Here is a 20926-nt window from a genome sequence, read left to right on the forward strand (position 1 = left end):
GAAAGAAGAGAAAACTTCACCCCAAGAAATATCATTGTTTCCAAAATGTGAAAGAAGTTCAACTTCACTAAAAATCAAAGAGATTCATATGAAAATTAAATCTGGCATATAAATTTTATGCTACCATATCACAGATTACTCAGAAGTTTGACAACAGCCCAGTGATATTAGGAAAAGATCATTCTTACAGACTGTTGTTGTGAGGGCAAATTAGTGATATAATCTTTTTAGATGGTGTTTTGACAATATATATAAAAATTTAAATCTATATGAATTTGACCTCAAAATTTTACTTCCAGGAAAATATACTAAGGGAATAATTGCTTATTTGTGAAAATATCAATCACAAGTGGTCCAGAGTCCTTAATATGTATCATTGTTTATATTTATTAAAAGTTGATAATACCTTAAGTATTTACTAATTAGGAATTAGCTTAATAAGCTTTGGTACATGCATATAATTATTATTAACTCATTAAAAATGAGTATTAGATCCACATCTATTGACATGGAAACCTACGTACAACATTTGTTCAGTGAACTAGGCAATTTATAAAGATTGCAAAACGATGACTATACTTTGCTTTTATGTATAATACGATGCAATGTTTTTGTGATTTTTTTGTGGAGGGAGGTGTCAGTACGGGTAGTGTGGGATCAGGCAGGTATAGGAAGAATTCTAGAAGGGTGCTCACCAAAACATTCTATGGTGATTATACCTTGGCATTAGGGTTGCGAATGCTTTTAACTTTCTTTTTTATGCTTTTCTCTACTGAATGATTTTGATTTTGTATCAAGTATGTTTTTAAATCAGAAAAAAAAGTTTCATTTTGAGGTAATTACATATACTCCTTAAAGATTAAATACTAAAATCCTTTATGTTTAGTTTACCCTCATTTCTAACATGATTTTCACACTTAAAAATTAGGAAAATAAAAATAGATAACATGGCATATTACATATATTATGTCACCTTTTGCTAATAGCAAATCATTTTATACACATATAAAAATAATAACTTTGCTTTTATTAGAATAATAAAGTTTCAATAATTCTAAGAATTCCACTTAATAATTAAATATTAAATGGAAAACATCTAATCAGTAAATCTGGTGAAATCATTTTAGTGAAATTAAACCAGCTTTGGAGAACTCTGCTCATATTTAAATAGTGGGTGAATATTAGAACTTCAGTGAAACACCCCTTTCACATTTCTTCAAGATGAGATCAAATTATGACCCTTGGGCTCTATCTGGCCTACTTCCTCTTTGTGTATGGCCTGTCAGCTACAAATGGTTAGTACATTTTTAAGGGGCTGAAAAAAATTAAAAGAAGATAATATTTCATGACAAGTAAAAATTATATGAAATTCAAATTTCAGTGTTCATAAACAAAGTTCCGAGTTTCATCTATAAAAGAAGTCGTTTTCTTCTTTTTCTTATCATATAAGTAACCTACATAATGTTCTTAATGTTGCCTCTTGGCCCACACCCCCAGATATTTACCACCTGACTCTACAGAAAAGCAGTAGAGCAGCCAGGTGTGCAGCTTACCTGAGAACCCAGCAGCCCTTGTGTCTCTTCCCGCAGACTGAGGATTCCCGTAGGGGAAGGAGAGGTAGCGGATATTCTTGGTGCCAGCCTGTGGGTAGCAAGTAGAAAGAAAAAGGAGAATAAGCTGTCTCAATTAGGAGCTGCACATGGCAAATAAAGGGAAGGGCCAGACACTGTGGCTCACACCTGTAATCCCAGCACTTTGGGAGGCAGAAGAGGGCGGACCACCTGAGGTCAGGAGTTCAAGACCAGCCTGGCTAACATGGTGAAACCTTGTCTCTACTAAAAATATGAAAATTAGCAGAGCGTGGTGACAGGTGCCTGTAATCCCAGCTACTCAGGAGGCTGAGGCAGGAGAATCGCATGAACCCAGGAGGCAGAGGTTGTAGTGAGCTGAGATCGCACCACTCACTGCACTCCAGTCTGGGTGACAGAGCGAGACTCCGTCTCAAAACTAATAAAATAAAATAAGGGGAAGAACACAGACCTGCTCTGTGGCATCTTGTTTGGATTACTGGCTTTTAGTTTTTTTGTTTTGAGAAGGCAGAACACGCCAGTCTCCAATATGTATTTCCTTTCCCTCTCATGATAAAATAGACCATTAGCAACCTTTGAAAGTTACTCTCATATCCCCACTGAGGTTAGGTTTGAGATTAGGGTCTGCTTCTCACCCAGCCTCCATCCAAATTGCCAGTAAGACTGGTTTTTTGTGGCCTCCAATGGGAAGATTGCAGAAACACAGTGGCTGATGTGAACGTGAGCCCAGGAGTCTTGGTAACAACCAATCCTTTCCTATACCTTCTTGGGAGAGAAGTAAGCATCCTGGGGTCAGAGGGTCTGGTCCAGACCCAGACCCCATGGTGACCAGGTACTGACCATGAGGACTGAAGGGCATGGTCAGTACCTGGTCACCATAAGGTCTGGATCTGGACTCACAGCACATTAAGTGCGTTGCAGTCCCTGACCCACCGTGGAGGGAAGCACCCTATGGGCAGATGCCTTGGGGCCCTGAACCCAGAGAAAAAGTTTGCTCTGGTGTCCTGCACTCTTGCTTTAGTATCTGTCAGGTAACAAGGTGGGGTTTTGTTTGTTTAAACATCGGTGGTCATGCATGTGAGATCCTGTATAGGAACAGGCTCAGCAGGTGACAAACATTTGCAGCCTGAAGTAATGTCCCCAGTCCCCAGCCCCAATGTACCGGCTTTCCCCAGGGCAGGCTGTGGCCTTTCCTCATGCTCTCCCTTAAGGTGTTCTGGCGGCGGATCAGAATCTCTTTAGCCTGCTTCTCACTTGTTTGGGGTTTGAGGTTGTATTTGTTGTAGGACAGGGTCTGCAGAGAAAATGGAATGTCAAATACGTAAGGACTCCTCCATACAACTTTCAGCCAAGGAAGCTATGGAAACATCAGGAACCTAAGACCAGGAGAACAGGTGAGCACCTTGGAGGTCAACGAACAACAAGCCTCAGCCCCAAGAAGAAAAGTCTATGACTCCAGGTCACTGCTCTCAGGGCGGACCTGTAGCTGGAGCCTCTGCCTCCTGCTCTAATCCTTACAGAGGTCCTTCTCTTAGTTACCCACAGACTTGGCCTGCCCCATACATACACTTTCCTTTCCAGGTCATGTTTTTGATGCCAGACCAGTGAATTTAATAAGAAAGGAAAATATCAAAACTAAACTACTTTGGGAATTTCCATAGAGTTGTTGTTTTTTAATTTTGCCAATTAAGAATACACACACACACACACACACACACACACAATTTCTATCACCATTATCATCAATTCAGAAAGTCTCTTAACCAAAGTCACAGGAAGAACATAATTTGAGATTTGAAAAAATAGTCCTTCAAATTGAATCAATTTAGCTTTATGAGAATTTCTTCCTTGTCCCTTACCTCAGACCAGTGGAACTTGTCATGGACCCTAGGCCAACATTAGTCAGTCCTCAGAGAGATGTTTGCAAAATGCTGAACTGAAATTTCTTCTCCCTCTTGGTGCTCACTAAAGGTCCACCCGCAAATGCTCAGTTTGCCAGGGTTCAGTAGGTGACACACTGCGTGCACTGATAAACCACAAAGTCCTGGTGGATGACAAGATTGGGACAGCAGGGGCTCTCCCTCCCAAGTGATGGTTGCTGTGATAGGGGTAGTCAGTTTCACTTCAATAGAGAAAATGCTCCATGTGCCAGGTGTTGTGGAAGGCACAGGATTAAATAAGTGTGTAAATTAGAATTACAGTCTTCAAAAGGCTTACAGTTTCCTGGAGAAGTCAAACCAATAGGGATAAGATGCTATGCGTGCAGCTAAGTGATAAGATTCTGGGATCATCAGGGGGTCGTACAGTACAGGCAAAAGGCACTTCATCCAGTCTTGGATGGGAAAGGTTCAGTGTACTGAGATAAGTCTTGAAAGATGAGTGAGTGTTATCCTGGGAACAAATTCCAGGAAGAGAAAACACATGAGCTAAGACATCAGCTGGTAACCACCTTGGAGGTGAGAGGTCAGAGGATGTGCTGTAAAGGAGCCAGAAATGAGTCTGTTACCACAAAAGAATGGGGTGCTTCATTCAAAATGCGTGAGAGGTGAGACTGGAGGGGCATGGAGGGGCTGGGGCCAGGCCACAGGCAGCCTGCCAAGGAGTAGAGGCTCCGTTTTTCAGGTCATGTGCTTTTTAGGAGGGTGCACACGCTCCAAAACGTGCCACAAGATGCCCCACAGGGTGAGAAAGAAAATACTGATACTTCTATTTCTATTGATTTTTATCCAAACAAATACAAAACAGATTAAGCTCTATTAGTACTTAATATAATAATTTATAACGGGCCCTCACTCAGTCCATACATGAGACGGTCAAGTCAACAAGGGATTGATAATGGCATCCTCATCGGTTTCACCGGCTTGCAGTTCATTGTTTGTGTTTCAGTATATGTGCATCCAGTTAAGCAGATTTGTGGTTTCCATTAGCTATTAACTAAAGTAACCCTCACAAAATAGATAATTGTATAAAAATAGTGCAGTAAAGAAGGTGTAAACTGGACTGCCAAGGTGGCTCACACCTGTAATCCCAGCACTTCAGGGGGCCAAGACAAGTGGATCACTGAGCCCAGGAGTTTGAGACCAACCTGAGCAATGTGACTAAACCCTATCTCTATAAAAAATACAAAAAAAAAAAAAAAAAATAGCTGGGTGTGGCGGTGTGAACCTGCGGTCCTAGCTACTCAGGAAGCTGAAGTGGGAGAGTCGCTTGAGTCTAGAAGGTCAAAGCCACAGTCAGCCATGATCATGCCACCGCACTCTAGCCTGGGTGACAGAGTGAGAGTGACAACTGTCTCCAAGGGAAAATGAAAAGATTGCATAAACTGAAGGCCAAGGGAACAGTGTGGGAATGGTAAATCCAACTTTCTCCTTCTCCCAATGGGAGCTCTTTAATGTCCACTTTTGGCAAATTAACAGATCTGACAAGAATTTGCCCCAAAAAGTTGAATTTTGAAGACATTCTGAAATATGAATTCTTGTCTATCATTAGTAATGATACACCTCAACCTATGTGCATTTTATACATTGAAATATTAAAAAATGGTAACATGACACTGTCGTGAAAAATAACACAAGAATTAGGAATATAGAGACAAACTTTTACAATTGTTTATCAATTTTAAAATCATGCAAAACTGAATTCAGTGTGTGTGTGTGTGTGTGTGTGTGTGTTTGTCTACATACAATGTATTGCTAGTAGGATTTCCTACACCTAGACTTGGGAGGAGGCTGCACTTTGTAAGGAACACTTGGACATTTGGCTTCCTATTTCACCTCCCATAACCTCCCGTGACCAACATGCTTCTCTATTTTGCCTATCTGCAGGGAGTATAGAAGACTCTATGCATACAATGTCCATGCAAGTGTCTTCCCTCCTCTCCCTCCATTTCTGCGTTATAGAGGAGCTTGCATTTCCCACTGGACCTTGAGCCCTAAAGGAGAATGAACTTTGTCTTATTCAGTGCAGTGTTCCTGATGCCCGGCACATTCTAGATGTGTATTAACTACTTGCTGAAGGAAACTGAAATTGATCTCTTCCTTTGAAAGTATGTAGAAATTCTGAGAGTGATCTGATTATCCAGGCTACTCGGGAATCACCCATCAATCTGTGACCTATTCTGGAGGTCTGGGCTGAAGTCAGTTTCTTCTCTTGTAAGTTTAGTGACAGTGTTTCTCAATCTCCATCCCCACTGTGTTTCAGAGAGCTTCCTCTGTGGTTGTCCTACCGGAAACCTCCAGAGGTGAGTCCCTTAAGTTTTCCAGCCATGAAGATTCTGTCCTGGGTGTACTGAGTCGAAGGACTTCAAATAGAATTGGCTGGAGTCCTCCTAGGAGCAACAGACCCAGCAGGGCCAGCTCAGTTTTGGATCAACTGTGCATTAGGGTCGCCCAGAGTCAAACTCTGCCTTCATCCTGGTCCTGCCCTGAGGTAAATCCTAATGCCCAAGATGGCCTCTTTCAAGATGTGAACAGTGAGAAATGCCCTGGCTACCAGGCCTGCATCTATCACCCAGGCTAGAGAGTGCAGGATAGCTAATGTACACCCTTTGTGACATTCCTCAAAAATGTAGATTGTCTGCTAGAAACAGAGTAAATGTATAATTGTCCTGAGTTGCATTTTCAGGTAGACTTTTCCTTCAAGAGATCAAGAGGACCGTGGTGGAAGAGAGAATTCTTATGACCTTTGTAAAGCTGAGTAAGGAAAGGAAGACGGGAAGGGGTAGGACTGGTGAGTTTGACTTACGGAGTAAGCAAAGTAGAGTCAAAAAGCCACTTCATAGGCTTGTAACTGTCCTATGTTTATCAATTGTGTTCTCCCTATTTGGCTCCCAAGGTCGTCAGCAATAAACTTTTTAAAGGGAAAGAGGGCTTTGTGCTTTAATTTGAGGGCAATGAGGAAGGGAGGTGCTGTATAGCTTAGAAAGTAGAACTCTGGAAAGCAGAATGAGTAGGATACTTATTAAAAGAGACGAAAGGATGCTATCTTGGAAACTGCATCCAAGAAGAAAAGAAAGGATGAGCAGTTGACCTTATTTTAGACTGGATTAGAGTCCTAGGTTCTCCATCTCCGTTTCTAGACCTTTCCCTAAACTTGGCCTTCATCCACATAGGGAAAAGGCTGAGTACCGGGTACCCTATGGGCTCTGGCTCTCACTAAGCTAGCCACATTCTTCAAGCCAGGAAGTTGTTATCTATTATTTATCTAAGGCAGGATGTGATAGTCTTACTGAAACAGTTTCACTTGGAATGATTTGAAAGCTGTGGAATTTACTCTAAGCACACTACCATTAGTGCTGACCTGTATTCCTCCAGCTGGTGCAGAGCCTTTCACTGACACATTCCTCTTAATCATCGACCTTTGAGTTGAAACAGGAGACCAGAAAACATTCACTTTCATTGGATTATATAAGTCCAGAGTCATGAAAAGAGCACTGGGTGGGTGGGTAGAAGACCTGTGTTCTTAACCTGGATTTGTTTTGTAACCTTGAACAAGTCAGATAACCAACTCCACTGACCTCAGCATCTTCTCTTTGAAACTGGGGAGCTTTGCCTAGGTGATTTTGTTTTAGTTTCATTAAGACCATAATCAATGACACAGTCACAAAACCAAAGGCCCTCAAAATGAATTCATTTCTAATCACACCCACGTATTAGGATTAAAATGGACGATCAAATCCTCAAACTTGAAAAAACTTCTCATTATATGACTTCGTTAGATGACTAATTAGATGGAATATTATTTAACTAAGTCAAAGTTTCAGAAAGATTCATCCACTGTCCTCAGAAATCTTCTTAGTATGCACTTTGGACCAGGTCCCAAGGACTGGTAGAGATTTCATACCTAGTTCCAAAATTGAGAAATAAGATGTCTCCTTTTATTCTGGCATTTATTCGTTATAAATTATAGTTTCAATATTGTAACCTAAACTATCTCAACTCTCTCATCTTTACTGTAGTCAATGCAATTGGGACAACTGCACTGTGAACAGCATCCTGGTGCCATCTTTGTTCTGTGGTGTGGTGGATGAGCTTCTCTGCAGAGAGACCTGCTAGTTCTGGAAAGCACCAGGCTGCAGGGCTAGGGCAGCCTGCCCCCTAGAGACGGTAACTAGATTTGCAGTTCTTTTTATGCCACAGGTGCCAATTTTGCAGCAGAAACATGACAATTAACTTTCTATTCTCCAAACTAAGCAGAGAGAAAATATTCAGCAAGAGACCACCTTACAGTGGGTGACGTGAACATCAGGAGACTCCTGAAGGACTGTTTTCAAGGACAGACAATGGGGACAACACAGGTGGCTCATACACACCCTTTGCCGAACTTGGTACATGTTGGATGTCAGAATGTCCCTTATGGACTCCACATCTTCAGGGGAAAGTCTTTTGATTCCTTGTATCCTCTGGGCCCTGGAATCATTATTGGAGAAGAGACAAGCATTATTCTTTTATTTGGCAAGAAGTGACACAAAAATATCAGTGGGCCTTGCTCTGTACTGAGGGGAATCCTAAGTCCCAGAATCCTACATGTAATTTTTCCTATTGTTTTAGTAAGATGATTTGATGTCAGAACATATGTCTTGACTTCAGGTTTTGAAAATACAGTTCCTTTGCCTATAGCTTATATATGGTAATTATTCCAACCCATTTTTTTAAAAAGGTCTAAAGTGGTAACAAGTTATTTTTTTCCTCGAAATCTGTTATGAACTGAAGTGCTTGTACAATACAATAAAAATCAGTTGTTAGAAAATGACACCATACCATGCAATCCAAATATTTTACCATTAAATGCAACAGAAAAAAAATGATTCAGTCAAAGACAAACTCTTTGCTAGTTTTGTACTTACCTATCTCATTGAGGACAGGTGACAAACAATTCACAGATTAATACCATCTATACACCATATTTTGATTAGCATTTATCTAATAAGAGTATTAGTTTCATGAGTACATTTATATTGGAATTGTAGCTGTAGGGATTTTATCTTTGGTTAGGAAATAATTGAAGGAACCAAAATCACATTTTACAAGGGCAATTAGACCATTTATACCCTGAGAGCCAGCCCAGCTCTAAGATATTGTACACTGTGACCCCTTCCCACCTCTGGAAGGGATTAAAAACCGGGTTATGCCTGTGCCCAGGTTAGCAGTCAATGCACAATTGTCCTCTGGGGATTATAAAGTCCTGACATTGCTAGGGGAAGAATTATCATGTGACAAATGTATTTGATTACACTCTAGTGGCAGTAATTTTTAAAAACTTTGTATTACATGAATAATATATATATTCCATGTGGAACATAAGAACAAAAAGGAGAAAACTAAAAATAATTAACTCCCTTTTTAATACTATCACCTTCCTTAACATCTTGATATAAACCTTAGTGGGTTTGTTTGTTCGTCTGTTTGTTTCTAGCCTCAGCTCTTTTGAATTTTGAATGCATAAGGGCACTGAAGCCTTTGATATCTGCTTGCATATGCTCTTAAGATAATTGGCTACAAACATGCGTATTTATTAGTCTTAATACAGGCCACCTTTTAAGTATTTTTCAAAACATTAGTAGCAATACAGCCATAAATAGTGAAGACATTTTAAAAGTAATGTAGTTTTGATAAAAGATATTAAAGGACTTGGATACCGAATATCACAGCAAGCCTGGATTTTGTTTAGCAATGCTATCTGTAGACTGACTAATGTCCTCTCTATAAACTGATTGAAATCTGTTTCCATATCGTAAAGCTGCAAATGCCACCTCTATTGATATACAGTTACCACCCTTGGTGATCTAAACATTATTATCAGGGCATTTAAACCTAACTGTTTAAATGTCCTTTGAATAACATTTATTCTGATTTAGATATGCCCACACACTTTCACAATCTGAACACATTCCTTTAATGTGGTGAATGTGCTGTACTGCTAAGCAGAAACAACAGCTAGTCAAATAGTTCCATTTTTGTGTTCATTATGAAACAACCTAATAGGAAAAACCATTGATAAAGGAAATGGTAAAGTTACACTTGATATAGCAGTAGCTCTAACTTGGCACTCTTCCCAGTTTGTAATTGACCACTTTGGGGAGGACGAACTTAGTTAAAGTCCATTCAAGCTCTGGTTGGAATGGGTGCTCCAGGTATCCCAAAGGCATTTCCCTTCATGGAGCCACACTGAGAAGCCGCAGCTATAGAATTATGCAGCTATCATTCTACAGCTATAGAATTGACTCACTTGGGCAAGCTGATACCTGGAGTTTTCTTCATGCCACTTCATTAGCAAAATCGTCCCTGAAATACTCACAGCACAAGCACAGGAGATACAGCTTTAGAAAAACTGAATGAGTGATCATTTCTATATCAAGTCAACTTATAAACCAAAAGACTCTTGTCACTGGACCATTCATTCATTATCCTTAAAGGAGATCTTCATCACCTTAAATAAAAGTTCTGCAATAATTTCAATCAAACTGGAAAAATCTGAACCTAAGTATACTGAATACAACATTCATCTCTCCCATAACTCTTCTTACTTATCTTTTATATTGATACATAATAGTTGTACATAGTTTTGCGGTATATGTGATAATTTGATACATTCGTATAATCAAATTAAGGTAATTGGGATATCCATCACCTTACATTTTTATCTTTTCTTTATGTTAGAAACATTCAAATCATTCTCTTCTAGCTATTTTGAAATGTACAGTTAGTGTTAACTATAGTTACCCTACAATCCTATTAACCACCAGAGCTTATTTCTTCCCTCTAAGTGTATATTTGTTCTCATCAATCAATCCTCAATCTTTTTCTCTTTTGGTCGGTTGCTATAATAATGTAAAAAGAAGCTTCAATTCTACTATAACATCTAGTAGAATACACATATCATAGTATGAACTTCCAAAATATCAAATATGGTTTGCGAATTTATTTAGAAGAACACATCTTTTTTTAAGCAGCTAAGATGTGAAGTCTGTAGGAAAAGTGGGCTCAGAGGACAGGAAAACTTGCCTGTGGTGCACACAGTGGAACCCACCAGCAGCCCTGTGTGCAGCTGCTTAGCATGTTTTTACAGAGATCACCAAGATGAACAACATTTGGAATGAGTGATGAGTGGCTGAGATTATGCTGCTCCTCAAAATGCAGTGTTCCATTGTGGAAGTGAAAAATGGCATCAGAACCTGCATCTTCACTACAGTGAAGTTACTTTAGGCCTCTTTAAAAGAAATGACACATTAAAATTATCTGGGAGTTTTAAAATACGTTTTGAAGTTGCATGGTTGTTATGTTTGTTATGCCTATAAATATATAAATATTTTATATTTTAATATCACTTTAATCAAAAAATGTTTAAAGCTTCAACACTTTTAATCAGCTTGAGTCTCTATCTCTGATAATTTCTAACAGCTTACTACTCACTGGTGAGATGAGCTGCTTCATATTTGAGATAGTAATCAAAGTGAATATTCTACTTATTCATAGGATTGTTTTGAGTTTCAAATAAGGTAATGTATGTAAAAGCAATGGGATTCCAAAAAATCAACATCATCCAAACTGTGCAAATAGACAACCATAGTGGCAGTGTTCTCCTGAAGGTCATAGAATTTGAAAATCTAAACCTTTTGTAGAACAATTGCTTGAACTTCTAAAGAGAAAAATACCTGTGCATTTTGTTGTTATCATCTCATACAGAATAATAAAAAGCGAGCTGAGTACACACTTCTTTTTCCTATTATTGTATGAAGGTTTGTTTGGTAAGAAATTAGCTGCTTTGATCTCAGGAGAGGAATTCCTTTTTGCTTGACGTCCTACAGATTTCTGATGAGATCAAATAAAGGCAATTTAAATACTAAGTATGTATTAAATATCAACTTTAAAAAATCGCTCCCACCCTAGTTAACTAACTGCTTGGGGTGTACGAGGAAAAAAAATTTATCTCGTACCTATAAGGTTCTCTCACTAATCTTAAATTCATTTCTAAAGAAATAATTGACTTAACCGGCAGGCCCCCACTCCAAATAAAACTGGTTTAAAGATTGCCTTGAGATCCGAAATTAAGGCAAATGCTTATGACTGATGCAATGTAATACAAAAATTCAAAATATGCTTTGCCACCTGGCAGACTGATTCTCATTTGAGATAAGCACCCATACCTTCCTAAACCAAGTGCTCACATAAGTAAGCAAAGCAATTAAGGAAGTTTCTAATGGTCTAAACTGCATTAATCAGCATTCATCCTTCAGTGAGCAGGTCAAAGGCAAGGAGCCCAGGTGAGGTGCACCTCTCATAGACTTGCATAACTCTCTATTCTTTATGATTATGTTTGTGTGGCCTTTTTTGTTAACGTCATGACCCTACCAGATTATGGTGTCCATGAGGGCAAGGCCTGTGTCCACTTCACGATGCCTGGCACATAGGAGGTGTCTTAACAGACAGGATTGGATCAAAGGTGTCAAATGCAAGGGGGTTGCAAAGAACTCAGTTAACTAAGGTAAGTCAGATTTAAATGCAATATTTTTAGAAATAAAGGTCAATGCAAAAAAATTATTGATGAGTATAATATCAACATTTTAAATAATAGAGGATCAATATGCCTGATGTTTCCTTTGCCTGGGGCTCCACTATGATGCAGCAGAGCACTGCCAGTATATATTTGTCAACACTTTTCCATTTTAATATCAGAAGTTTCCTTAAAGCCATGTGATGAGCAGGCATCAAAACAAACCAACAACCCCAACCCACCACCCTCAAAGAAAAGTCACTAAGAAATAAGGCAGAAAGCTTTGTATTATACTGAGATATCCTCAGGGATTATCTCAGTATAATACAAAGCTTTCTGCCTTATTTCTTAGTGACTTTTAGTTAGGATTCTTCCCAGGCCATGTAAGAAATGCAAGGGTGTTTCTGATTTATTAGCAGGCAAGGGATGAAGGTGTTATCTCAGAAATAACACTCAGGCAACAGTGACAATTTTATTGCTACCTATTCTTAGCTCTTCTTCCAACTTCCTTTTTAAATGTGAAGACATAATTGAAGCATATGATCAAGTGTTTTTACCTGCTGAAGACAACAGGATGGAGGGACTCATGTTCCTTATCCTAAATATATGTTGTGATTAATTTTCCCAATAAACCATTTGTTGGAGAAAAACTGGGCATCTTTGGGAAATTAATGAATTCTTTTGACATTGAAGGGGCTCTCATTAAATGTCAGAGTTAAAACAGCTTTAAGAAGTATTTAGCCAGCTCTTGGGAAAAGTGGCTACCAGAGGCTCTACCACGTTGCATAGAAAATCATCTTGTAATGATGGGTTTGTATTCCAGTATCACCCCTCCCTATGTCCTGCTTCCACAACTCCCTGTTCCCCAGGAATCCAGGCAACTCCCTGCTTCTACTCCAAGCTGGTCTCACATAGACTCAAGGCAAATTTCACAATCTCATGTAGACCCTAGCCTTAGATGCAATTACAAACACAACTTTCTCTTTACATAGACCACCAATGACCACACCTCTTGCTATCATCACTCCTTCCCAAATCCAAGTTATCATCTCAGAAAGTTAACTCATCTCTCATGTAAAAGAGGAAGAGAAATGGCTTATGGGAAGAAACACAATGGTAGGAAGGACAGAATCACATGCACAGGGGTCATGTCAGGAGGAAAATGAGACAGTCTTGTAAAATATGCTGCAATTCTACACATTCACTTGCCCTTCCCTCCCAAAGAAAGATGTCATACAACTCTAAGGAAGCAACATTTGCTAGAAAGTAATTTTCAGAAACTAGGTAAAATATGTGAGCTTGGGCCAAGCCATAAAAATGCCAAGACTTAGATTACATATTTTAAAAATAATTTCTTATTTATATTTCTGCCTTTTTACTCCTCGTGTACCTTTAAATGAGGCAATCAGTCAGTGCCCCTTGGAATTCTGACAGCGAAAGTTTAGAACAAAGAACAGATATGACTCACTGATGGGGTATGGAGAAAGCTGTAGAGCTCAGTATCCCAGTCTCCACCATCTCGATGGCTTGTTTCAGTTCCAGCTTCTTGTACAAAGAAACAATGCTTGATTTGGGTAAGTTCTTTCTGATGAGGATTTTCCGTAAGTATCTGTGATCAAACTTCTTAAACCTAAAAATGAAAACCAACATTTTGGAAACCTTGAACGTCTGTATGTGTTACGTAAGTATGCGTTTCTCTTAAAACAAACTACTTATTACTTAACTTTATTCTTAAGAAACATCAGGACAGTGCCTGGAAGTCGCAGCATTTGAACACATTTTTTAAAAAATTCATAGTATTTATGCATTTTTTAAAATAAAAAAAAGAATGGCCTACTGGCCTGAATACATTGAAAATCAGCTAAACAAAAGGAAGGGACAAGCTGCAATCAGGGCAAAAAGTGTGCATAAGTGAAGCGCGGGGGAGGCCCAGCCCAGCTCAGCTCCAATTGTAAGAGAAGAAATGAGGGGGCTGAAGCTTTTGAACAAGTGTTCCATTCTAATAGCGCATAACAGCGGCAGCTGCACTTACAGTAATACTGGCCTATTCAACCAGAACCCAATAACTTTAAATGGCCCGGTAGTTACAGTAGTTTTGCCCCATTATGCTGCAGATCATTTTGAATCCTACCAATTAAGGGGAAGAAAAAAACCCTACATATGTCCCAGTAGCCTGAATGATGGAGATTCTGAATAGGCGAGACCTCTGGCCAGCCCATTCGACTGAGCTGCGCTATGCATATGGTGCCTTCAGAGTCAGCCTTTTGTTTGGAGTTGGAATTTTCAACACTTTCAATCACTTTACATTCAAAGAGTAGTTTGCCCGCCTGCTTTATTTTCCAGAGGGGCACATAGCTTTCCGGGCTGCTGGTTTATTCTCTGGCAATTGGTTTCCTGGTTCGTGAGGTGCGCAGGCTCTGTCAGCTAAGCCCCTCCAGGGTTAGGGGCTGGCTTCCTGAACTTTGTTGTCCGAGCTCGGCTCAGACCAGGCCTCCTCTTATTCCAACTGGGTCGATCTTCTGTCTTCTAGGTTTCTGCCCTCATGAGAAGCCACGGTTCCTGTGTATTCTCAGCCCACGGTAATCACCTCCCCAACCGTAACAACCTCCCTGACTTTCTTCTCACTGAGCTCGCCTTGACCTTGTCCTGTTCAACTCCAGAGGCTGCCCTCATTCTTCCCATACTGGATGCTTTGTGTCTCCTGAGGTGCTGGGTCCTCCCTCTGTGCCCTCCACACCCTGACCCGCTCCTGCTTCCCTGCCAGCCTGCCTGACCACTTCTCAATCTCCTTCCGCACTTTCTTTTCCTTGCCTGCGCCACGAGAGGGAGAGCTTCTCAGAGCCCCATCCTCAGTGAGCTTCCAGCTACTCACTGATAACTCCAGCCGCAACCTCCCTCCTGAACTGGAAACTAAGTCCAGTGAAACAGTACATTCTGAAAGGTGAGATATGGTGGAGAAGAGGGATTTGGGCATTTTAAAAAAGAATTACTATATTTGAGAATCTTAAAGATCTTCCACCATGGCCTCCCCAACAATGGAGTAATCCCTTGCCAGGATTCCTAAGGAGGCACCAAACTCCCTTTCTAAACTCCATTTCCAAGCTGGCCATTCCGTGGTAGAGCTGATCTTATCATTGGGAACCTCGTCCTTGTTTTTAACTTAAATACTACTTTTCTAATTTCTACCCATTAGCTGTACTAGTTCTCTCTGAAACAACCTACACAAGTCTACTGCATCTTCCACCTGAAAATTCTTCGTTTTCCAGGCTTAGCATGCCCTGGAATTTCAACTGCTTCCTGTAGGGGATGGCTCTGGAGCACTTTATCTTCTTGGTCTCCATTCCCTGAATTCTCTCTGGTTTTATGCCCAGCTTCCAATGGAACCTTTAGAAGTTACCCATGCCACACGCATCGTTTGTCAGGGAGTGAAACCCTCAGCCTCCTTACTTGTCTCTCACTTGGTAGTGACTCCAGTGCCCACACACATCTTCGATTCCAGCCTTTAAGTGATCCATCAGCTGCCAAACAAACACAAGAAAATGATTGCTGGAGAAACGCGAACTCTGAAAGACACACAGAACGACTAAGACACTTTAAAAAACAAAGGAGGCTTTAATTTTCTGGAGCCTATCTGACTTTCTATCACTGTGTTCATGTAATAAAATATTTGAAGTCTTTCATAGTAATTTCAACTTTGTTTTGCGGTTTAAAGACTCTGTAGATAAGTTTCTTGATAATTCACATAATACATAAAGAAAACAGGGCACCAGGCATTCGCTTTGGATAATACTTTTCTAGAATGATCTAGGAAATTTCTCATTACTGAAATCATTTGGAGGATAATTAATAATAATAAAATATATCATATTTAAGATACTAAATAATTGTAATAACTTACTTTTAATTTCATTGAAAAAGAAAAGAACACAATGTTATCCAGTCAAATAATTCCTGGAAATATAATTCTATATTCTACTATAACATAGAATAACAAAATACCTATATTCCTCATTTTAACATGCTTGTTTGATCTAAGTACTTACATTTCACCACTCAAGCAAATTATATTGCATTTGTTTTATCCAAAATTGTTTATGGAAATTTAGGAAAAAGTGCAAATCTTCAAAATAATTATGAAATTATTCTCCAAATATTTTAAATTTGAAATTATTGAAGTCTATACTGGCTTCTGAATTTTGTTTTGAAAAACAGATTCAAATATGAAATTAATTATTAAATAATTGATTCACTACCTTCTACCAAAAATTATAACATTTTTGAGGAAAAGAAAAATAAATGAGAGAAGAGTGAAATATCCAAGTTCCATGTACTTAGGTGGATTATGTAATTTGTCAAAATAATAAATCATGGGAGATAAAGATAGATGTTAAGGAGTTACATGTTTTAAAACAGTTACTACTTATCCTTATCTGTTAATTATTTTCAAATGGCCTTCAAAATTTTTCATTAGGATTTCCTGGAATTTAAATAACCAAATTTACTAGGTCACTTTGACCACGAACTTTAGGGTAGATTTTGGAAGACTTCATTATTCATCAGTTTCTCTAGTATTAAATGGTGAACTCTCAGGGATAGAGGAAACCTAAAATTTTTCAGGTTCAACTATCTCCTCAAAGCTTGAATCTCATGTACAGCAACTATGCCACATGTTCCCAATTACTGGTTAGACACATCTACTTCAGCTTCGGGTATGCCAATCAGGAAATTATTGTCAGAATGCTCTTTCATTAACTGAGTTGAAGTCTCCACCTATAACCCTTCAGACATTAGTTCTCATTTCTATTCCTTGGAGCTGTACACAGTGGTATCCCTTCAATGTTGTGCCGAACTTAAACAAACAAGTAGAAACCATGCCCAATGTCATATTCATCTTTGCCTGACTGGGATGTTTTCACTAAAATCTGCCACTCAGCCATGTTTGCAAAAGAAGTAACACCCTTTGCCCCTCCTATATTCAAAAAGGGCAGAGGACCCCATATTTCATTGGAACAGTGATTTTAGAAACAAACAGGACAGTTTTGAACTGTGATAGTATTTTGAGATATCAATTTAGACAGGCAAGTCCCCGGTTATTCAATCAAACAGTACCCTAGATGTTGCTGTAAATGTATTTTATAGATCTGATTAAAGTCCATAATCAGTTGTCTTAAATAAGGGAGATGACCCCAGATAATCTGGGTGGGCCTGATTCAGTTGAAAGGTCTTAAGAACAGGCCCGAGGCTTCCCTGATGAAGAAAAAATCCTACTCGTAGACAGCAGCTTTGGCTCATGCCTGAGGGTTCCAGCCTGCTCTTCTGGATGGCCTGTCCCCTGGATTTTGGGCTTTCCTAGCCAGCCCCAACACTAGTGAAAAACAATTCCTTACAATAAATCTCTTCATATATCTACCTATATCTATATCTATATCTATATCTGTATCTATATCTGTATCTGTATCTGTATCTGTATGTGTATCTATATCTATCTATATCCATCCATCCTACTGGCTTTGCTTCTCTGTTGAACCCTGATGGAAACACCACCAGCTTGGACAAAAAAGGTGGACAAAATCAAAGAAAGATATCAGACCCTCACAATTCTATAAGCAAGGAATAGACTGATAAAATTACTCAGCTGCAAATTTATGCTACCTTTATAAAAAAAAAAAAAAAAGGAAGTATGATTCAGAGGGTGAAATTGAGAATCCAGAGGGTGGAACAAAGAGTTGCAAGAGATTAGGGGATTCCCAGCCCTTGAAACCAAATAGAGCTTGCCCAGGAAACATTGAAGTTTGCTTAGTATCAATGACTCCTTTTTTTTATTCCATTATCTCCATAGTTTTTTGAAAGGCAATGGTTATAACTGTTATTCAATGAGTGTCCTACCATATATTTTAAGAGCAGATAACTTGTTTCTTGAGTTTCACAAATTCGTAGATGAAGAGAAACTGAGCCTCAGAATGGATTATACCCAGAGCCTCACTGAGCCCTGCTCTAGATAATGGAGATATTGAGATTTGCGATTTTTGAACTGATAAGATTCAGATGATATTTTGGATTTTGAATTGATGATGCAGTATATTGAGACTTTTGGGGTGTTGGGATAGAAGGAAGGTATTTTGCATGTGGAACAGATATGAATCTTTGGGAGACAGAGGGCAGACTGTGGTAGGGAGAACAATGACCTTGTAAAGATATCCATGTCTTAATCCCCAGAGCTTGTGAATATGGTAGTTTAGTTTAAAGGAGGATTAAGTGGCAGATGGACTTAGGGTTGCTAATCAGCTGATCTTAAGCTGGAGACAGTCTCCTGAACTATCCATGTGGATGCGGTGAGATCATAAAGCTCCTTCAATGTGGAAGAGGGAGGCAGAAGTATCATTGTTGGAGGGATGCAGCCATTGCGGGCTCTGGAGATGGAAGGGGCCCTGGGCCAAGGAAAGCAGGCAGCCTCTGGAAGCTGCGGGAGGTGAGGAAACAGATTCTCCCCAGGGCCTCCAGAAAGGAGCACAGCCCTGCAACACCTGGATTTTGAACTTCTGACCTCCAGAACTATAAGACAATAGATCTGCATTGTTTTAAGCACTAAGTTTGTGGCAACTTCCTACAGCAGCCATAGGAAACTTATACAGTCACTCTTTGTACAGTGGGGGAGGAAAGAGGAAGTCTAGTGATGTGTGCACACGTCTCATGGTGACAAAGGGGAAACGTCTTATTAATTTATTAATTGTGACTATGAGGTAACTTACACGAATATGAAGCTCTTCATTGATGGATTCTTTTTTATTGGTTTTTTTAACATCCAGGTACCTGACCAGAGGGCCAACTGTGATTCCCTATATCAGAAATAATAAAATAAAGGGTTTTGTTGTAATGAAGACTGTCGCTAGAGAGAGCAAATTTATTAACAAAACTATTAGAATGTCCAATCTATATGTTTTTGTACTAGCTATTACAGAATAAATCCTCCAGTGTTCATTTCAGTTTTTCATTCCTTTAAGTACTGCAATAAAAATAGATATATTGCCTGTATTTTAATATAGGAATTTGGTTTCACCCATTAAAATAATCTTTCATTAGTTCATCAAGAGCTAACTCCAACTAAAACAAAAACTTGTGCTACCTAGTACTAATTAGAATCTCATTTTCAGAAATGTAGAGTAGAGTGACTATTAGTCACCTGTTACTCAGGAATCTTTTGATTAATATGTTGTATTGATTAAAAGGCAATATATTTTAGAAGTTAAAGGATGGTCACAAACATGATCTAGAAATCTCCAGAAATTTAGTTTGGGTATTGAGCACAGATCTGAAAATCAGATAAAATGCCTTTATTTGTATTTTACTAATTTACTATATTGTCCTGAAATAATCTATTTATTTTAAATATAAGGGAAACCTACTTACCTGAATAAATACAGTAAAGTATATAACTACTAGAGTAGCAGTGACAAACATTTTCTTCCTAGGAAAAAGAGACAGAGGAAGCAAAAATGCAAGTGAAAAACTTCCAGCTCCTCGAACACCACTGTAGAAAATGATGCACTGGTCCTTGATGGAGAAGGGGAAAGTCCGAAACTGGTTACTGATATAGAAGAGAGCAAATACGCCTAGAAAGGGGAAAATATGTATTAGAGCAGAGGATCATGAACGAGCAGAGATACAGAGCTAGCGAACTGAGGTTGTGTGCACATGCCCTGCAAACAATGCAGCCTAATTCCATCATACATCCATGATTACCTATCCCAGGTAGAATATCTTTTATGGCTTCTCACTTTGTTAGTTGTGAGACAGTAGCACTTCAAGTGGGAATCTTTGCTACAGTTTATTGGCATGTGTTGTGTGTATGTGTCTGTATTTATGTGTTTAAATTAATAAAATCTTGATTTGTTTAATGTAAGGTATATATTTTCTAATCTATATTCATAATTTTTGTCCCGCTTTCCAAAACTAGTCAAAGCAAAGATATTGTTGAGTGGGTGGGGGGGATAAATGCATTCTTATCATCTCATATTCTCATTGGGTATCCAAAGGAGTTCTGTAATTTAAAAATGAGAGGGGTCCTCTTAGAGACTGTGGTCTCTACAGTCAAATCCCTTATCGTTGGCTTGTCCCTCTTGAGGTTCAATGCAAACAAGGAAGGAAGTTGGCAAGGGTTAGGGGGTGAGTGGGCACTTCTTACTGCCAGTGAGCTTCTTAAACAGCAGGTTTAGGGTGGAAGAGCTTGCTTGAAACATAGAGGAGTTTTCTACCACATTGGTTTTCATCCCCATGCGGTTCACATAACCTAGGTAGCACCAATGCAGTGGTGCCTGCTAGGAAAGGTCCTTTCATTAAAGCTCTGATGAATCAAAGAAGAGTTTCACTTAGTGGAATAAAACTCTTCACATCCTCATGTGCGTCTCATCACACAGACTTGCCAGCAAGCATTCTTTGATAATAGGCACATGGATAGTGCAAAAGATAAGCAAATTTACTTTTTAAAATATTGTTGTGTTTGTCCTGGTTCCTCTCCATGCCAGACATGTGACCTGGAGCGAGGTTCTTAACCATTTCATATCCTCAGACTCCTCATCTGCTTGATGGGGTAGCCATAGTTTTTCTCTCAGAACGTGAACGTAAGGATTAAATAAATTTAACATCCATAAATAACATAAGATGCAGCCTTTTACGTAACAAGTCTTCACGAGTGTGAACTACTATTAGTTATGATGAGTCAGGGTGGGAAGAGAACAGGCTATAAGGGGGAGAACCGTATTCTAACACCTGGCTCTGTCAATTGCTGTGATGTGGCCAATTTTGTCACGTTTTGGTGGTTTTTCCATCAATTTCCTCAACTATAAGAG

At 39.2% G+C, this 20926-nt stretch overlaps 1 protein-coding gene and 1 long non-coding RNA gene across 3 annotated transcripts in view; one reads left to right on the forward strand and one right to left on the reverse strand.

The window, feature by feature from the left end:
• The window catches only part of SLC9A4 (solute carrier family 9 member A4), a 59316-nt gene that overhangs the window by 4821 nt on the left and 33569 nt on the right, over positions 1 to 20926 (reverse strand). The window contains exons 5-11 of the mRNA XM_032178152.1: positions 19488 to 19690; positions 18830 to 18916; positions 15528 to 15598; positions 13549 to 13710; positions 7900 to 7996; positions 2752 to 2883; positions 1554 to 1641 (exon numbers count right to left, since the gene is read on the reverse strand). Of these exons, the coding sequence (XP_032034043.1) occupies positions 1554 to 1641; positions 2752 to 2883; positions 7900 to 7996; positions 13549 to 13710; positions 15528 to 15598; positions 18830 to 18916; positions 19488 to 19690 (840 nt within the window). The remainder of the gene's footprint in view (positions 1 to 1553; positions 1642 to 2751; positions 2884 to 7899; positions 7997 to 13548; positions 13711 to 15527; positions 15599 to 18829; positions 18917 to 19487; positions 19691 to 20926) is intronic.
• Positions 13544 to 15703, forward strand: LOC131381366 (uncharacterized). Of its 2 annotated transcripts, none has more exons than XR_009210063.1 (4): positions 13544 to 13654; positions 14611 to 14659; positions 14904 to 15021; positions 15580 to 15703. It is a non-coding gene; the product is annotated as an uncharacterized LOC131381366 (long non-coding RNA). The 2 variants fall into 2 exon arrangements; XR_009210062.1 differs by having other exon boundaries at positions 15546 to 15685.

This window comes from Hylobates moloch, unplaced genomic scaffold (genome assembly GCF_009828535.3).
Source record: "Hylobates moloch isolate HMO894 unplaced genomic scaffold, HMol_V3 SCAFFOLD_15, whole genome shotgun sequence".
NCBI lineage: Eukaryota > Metazoa > Chordata > Mammalia > Primates > Hylobatidae > Hylobates > Hylobates moloch.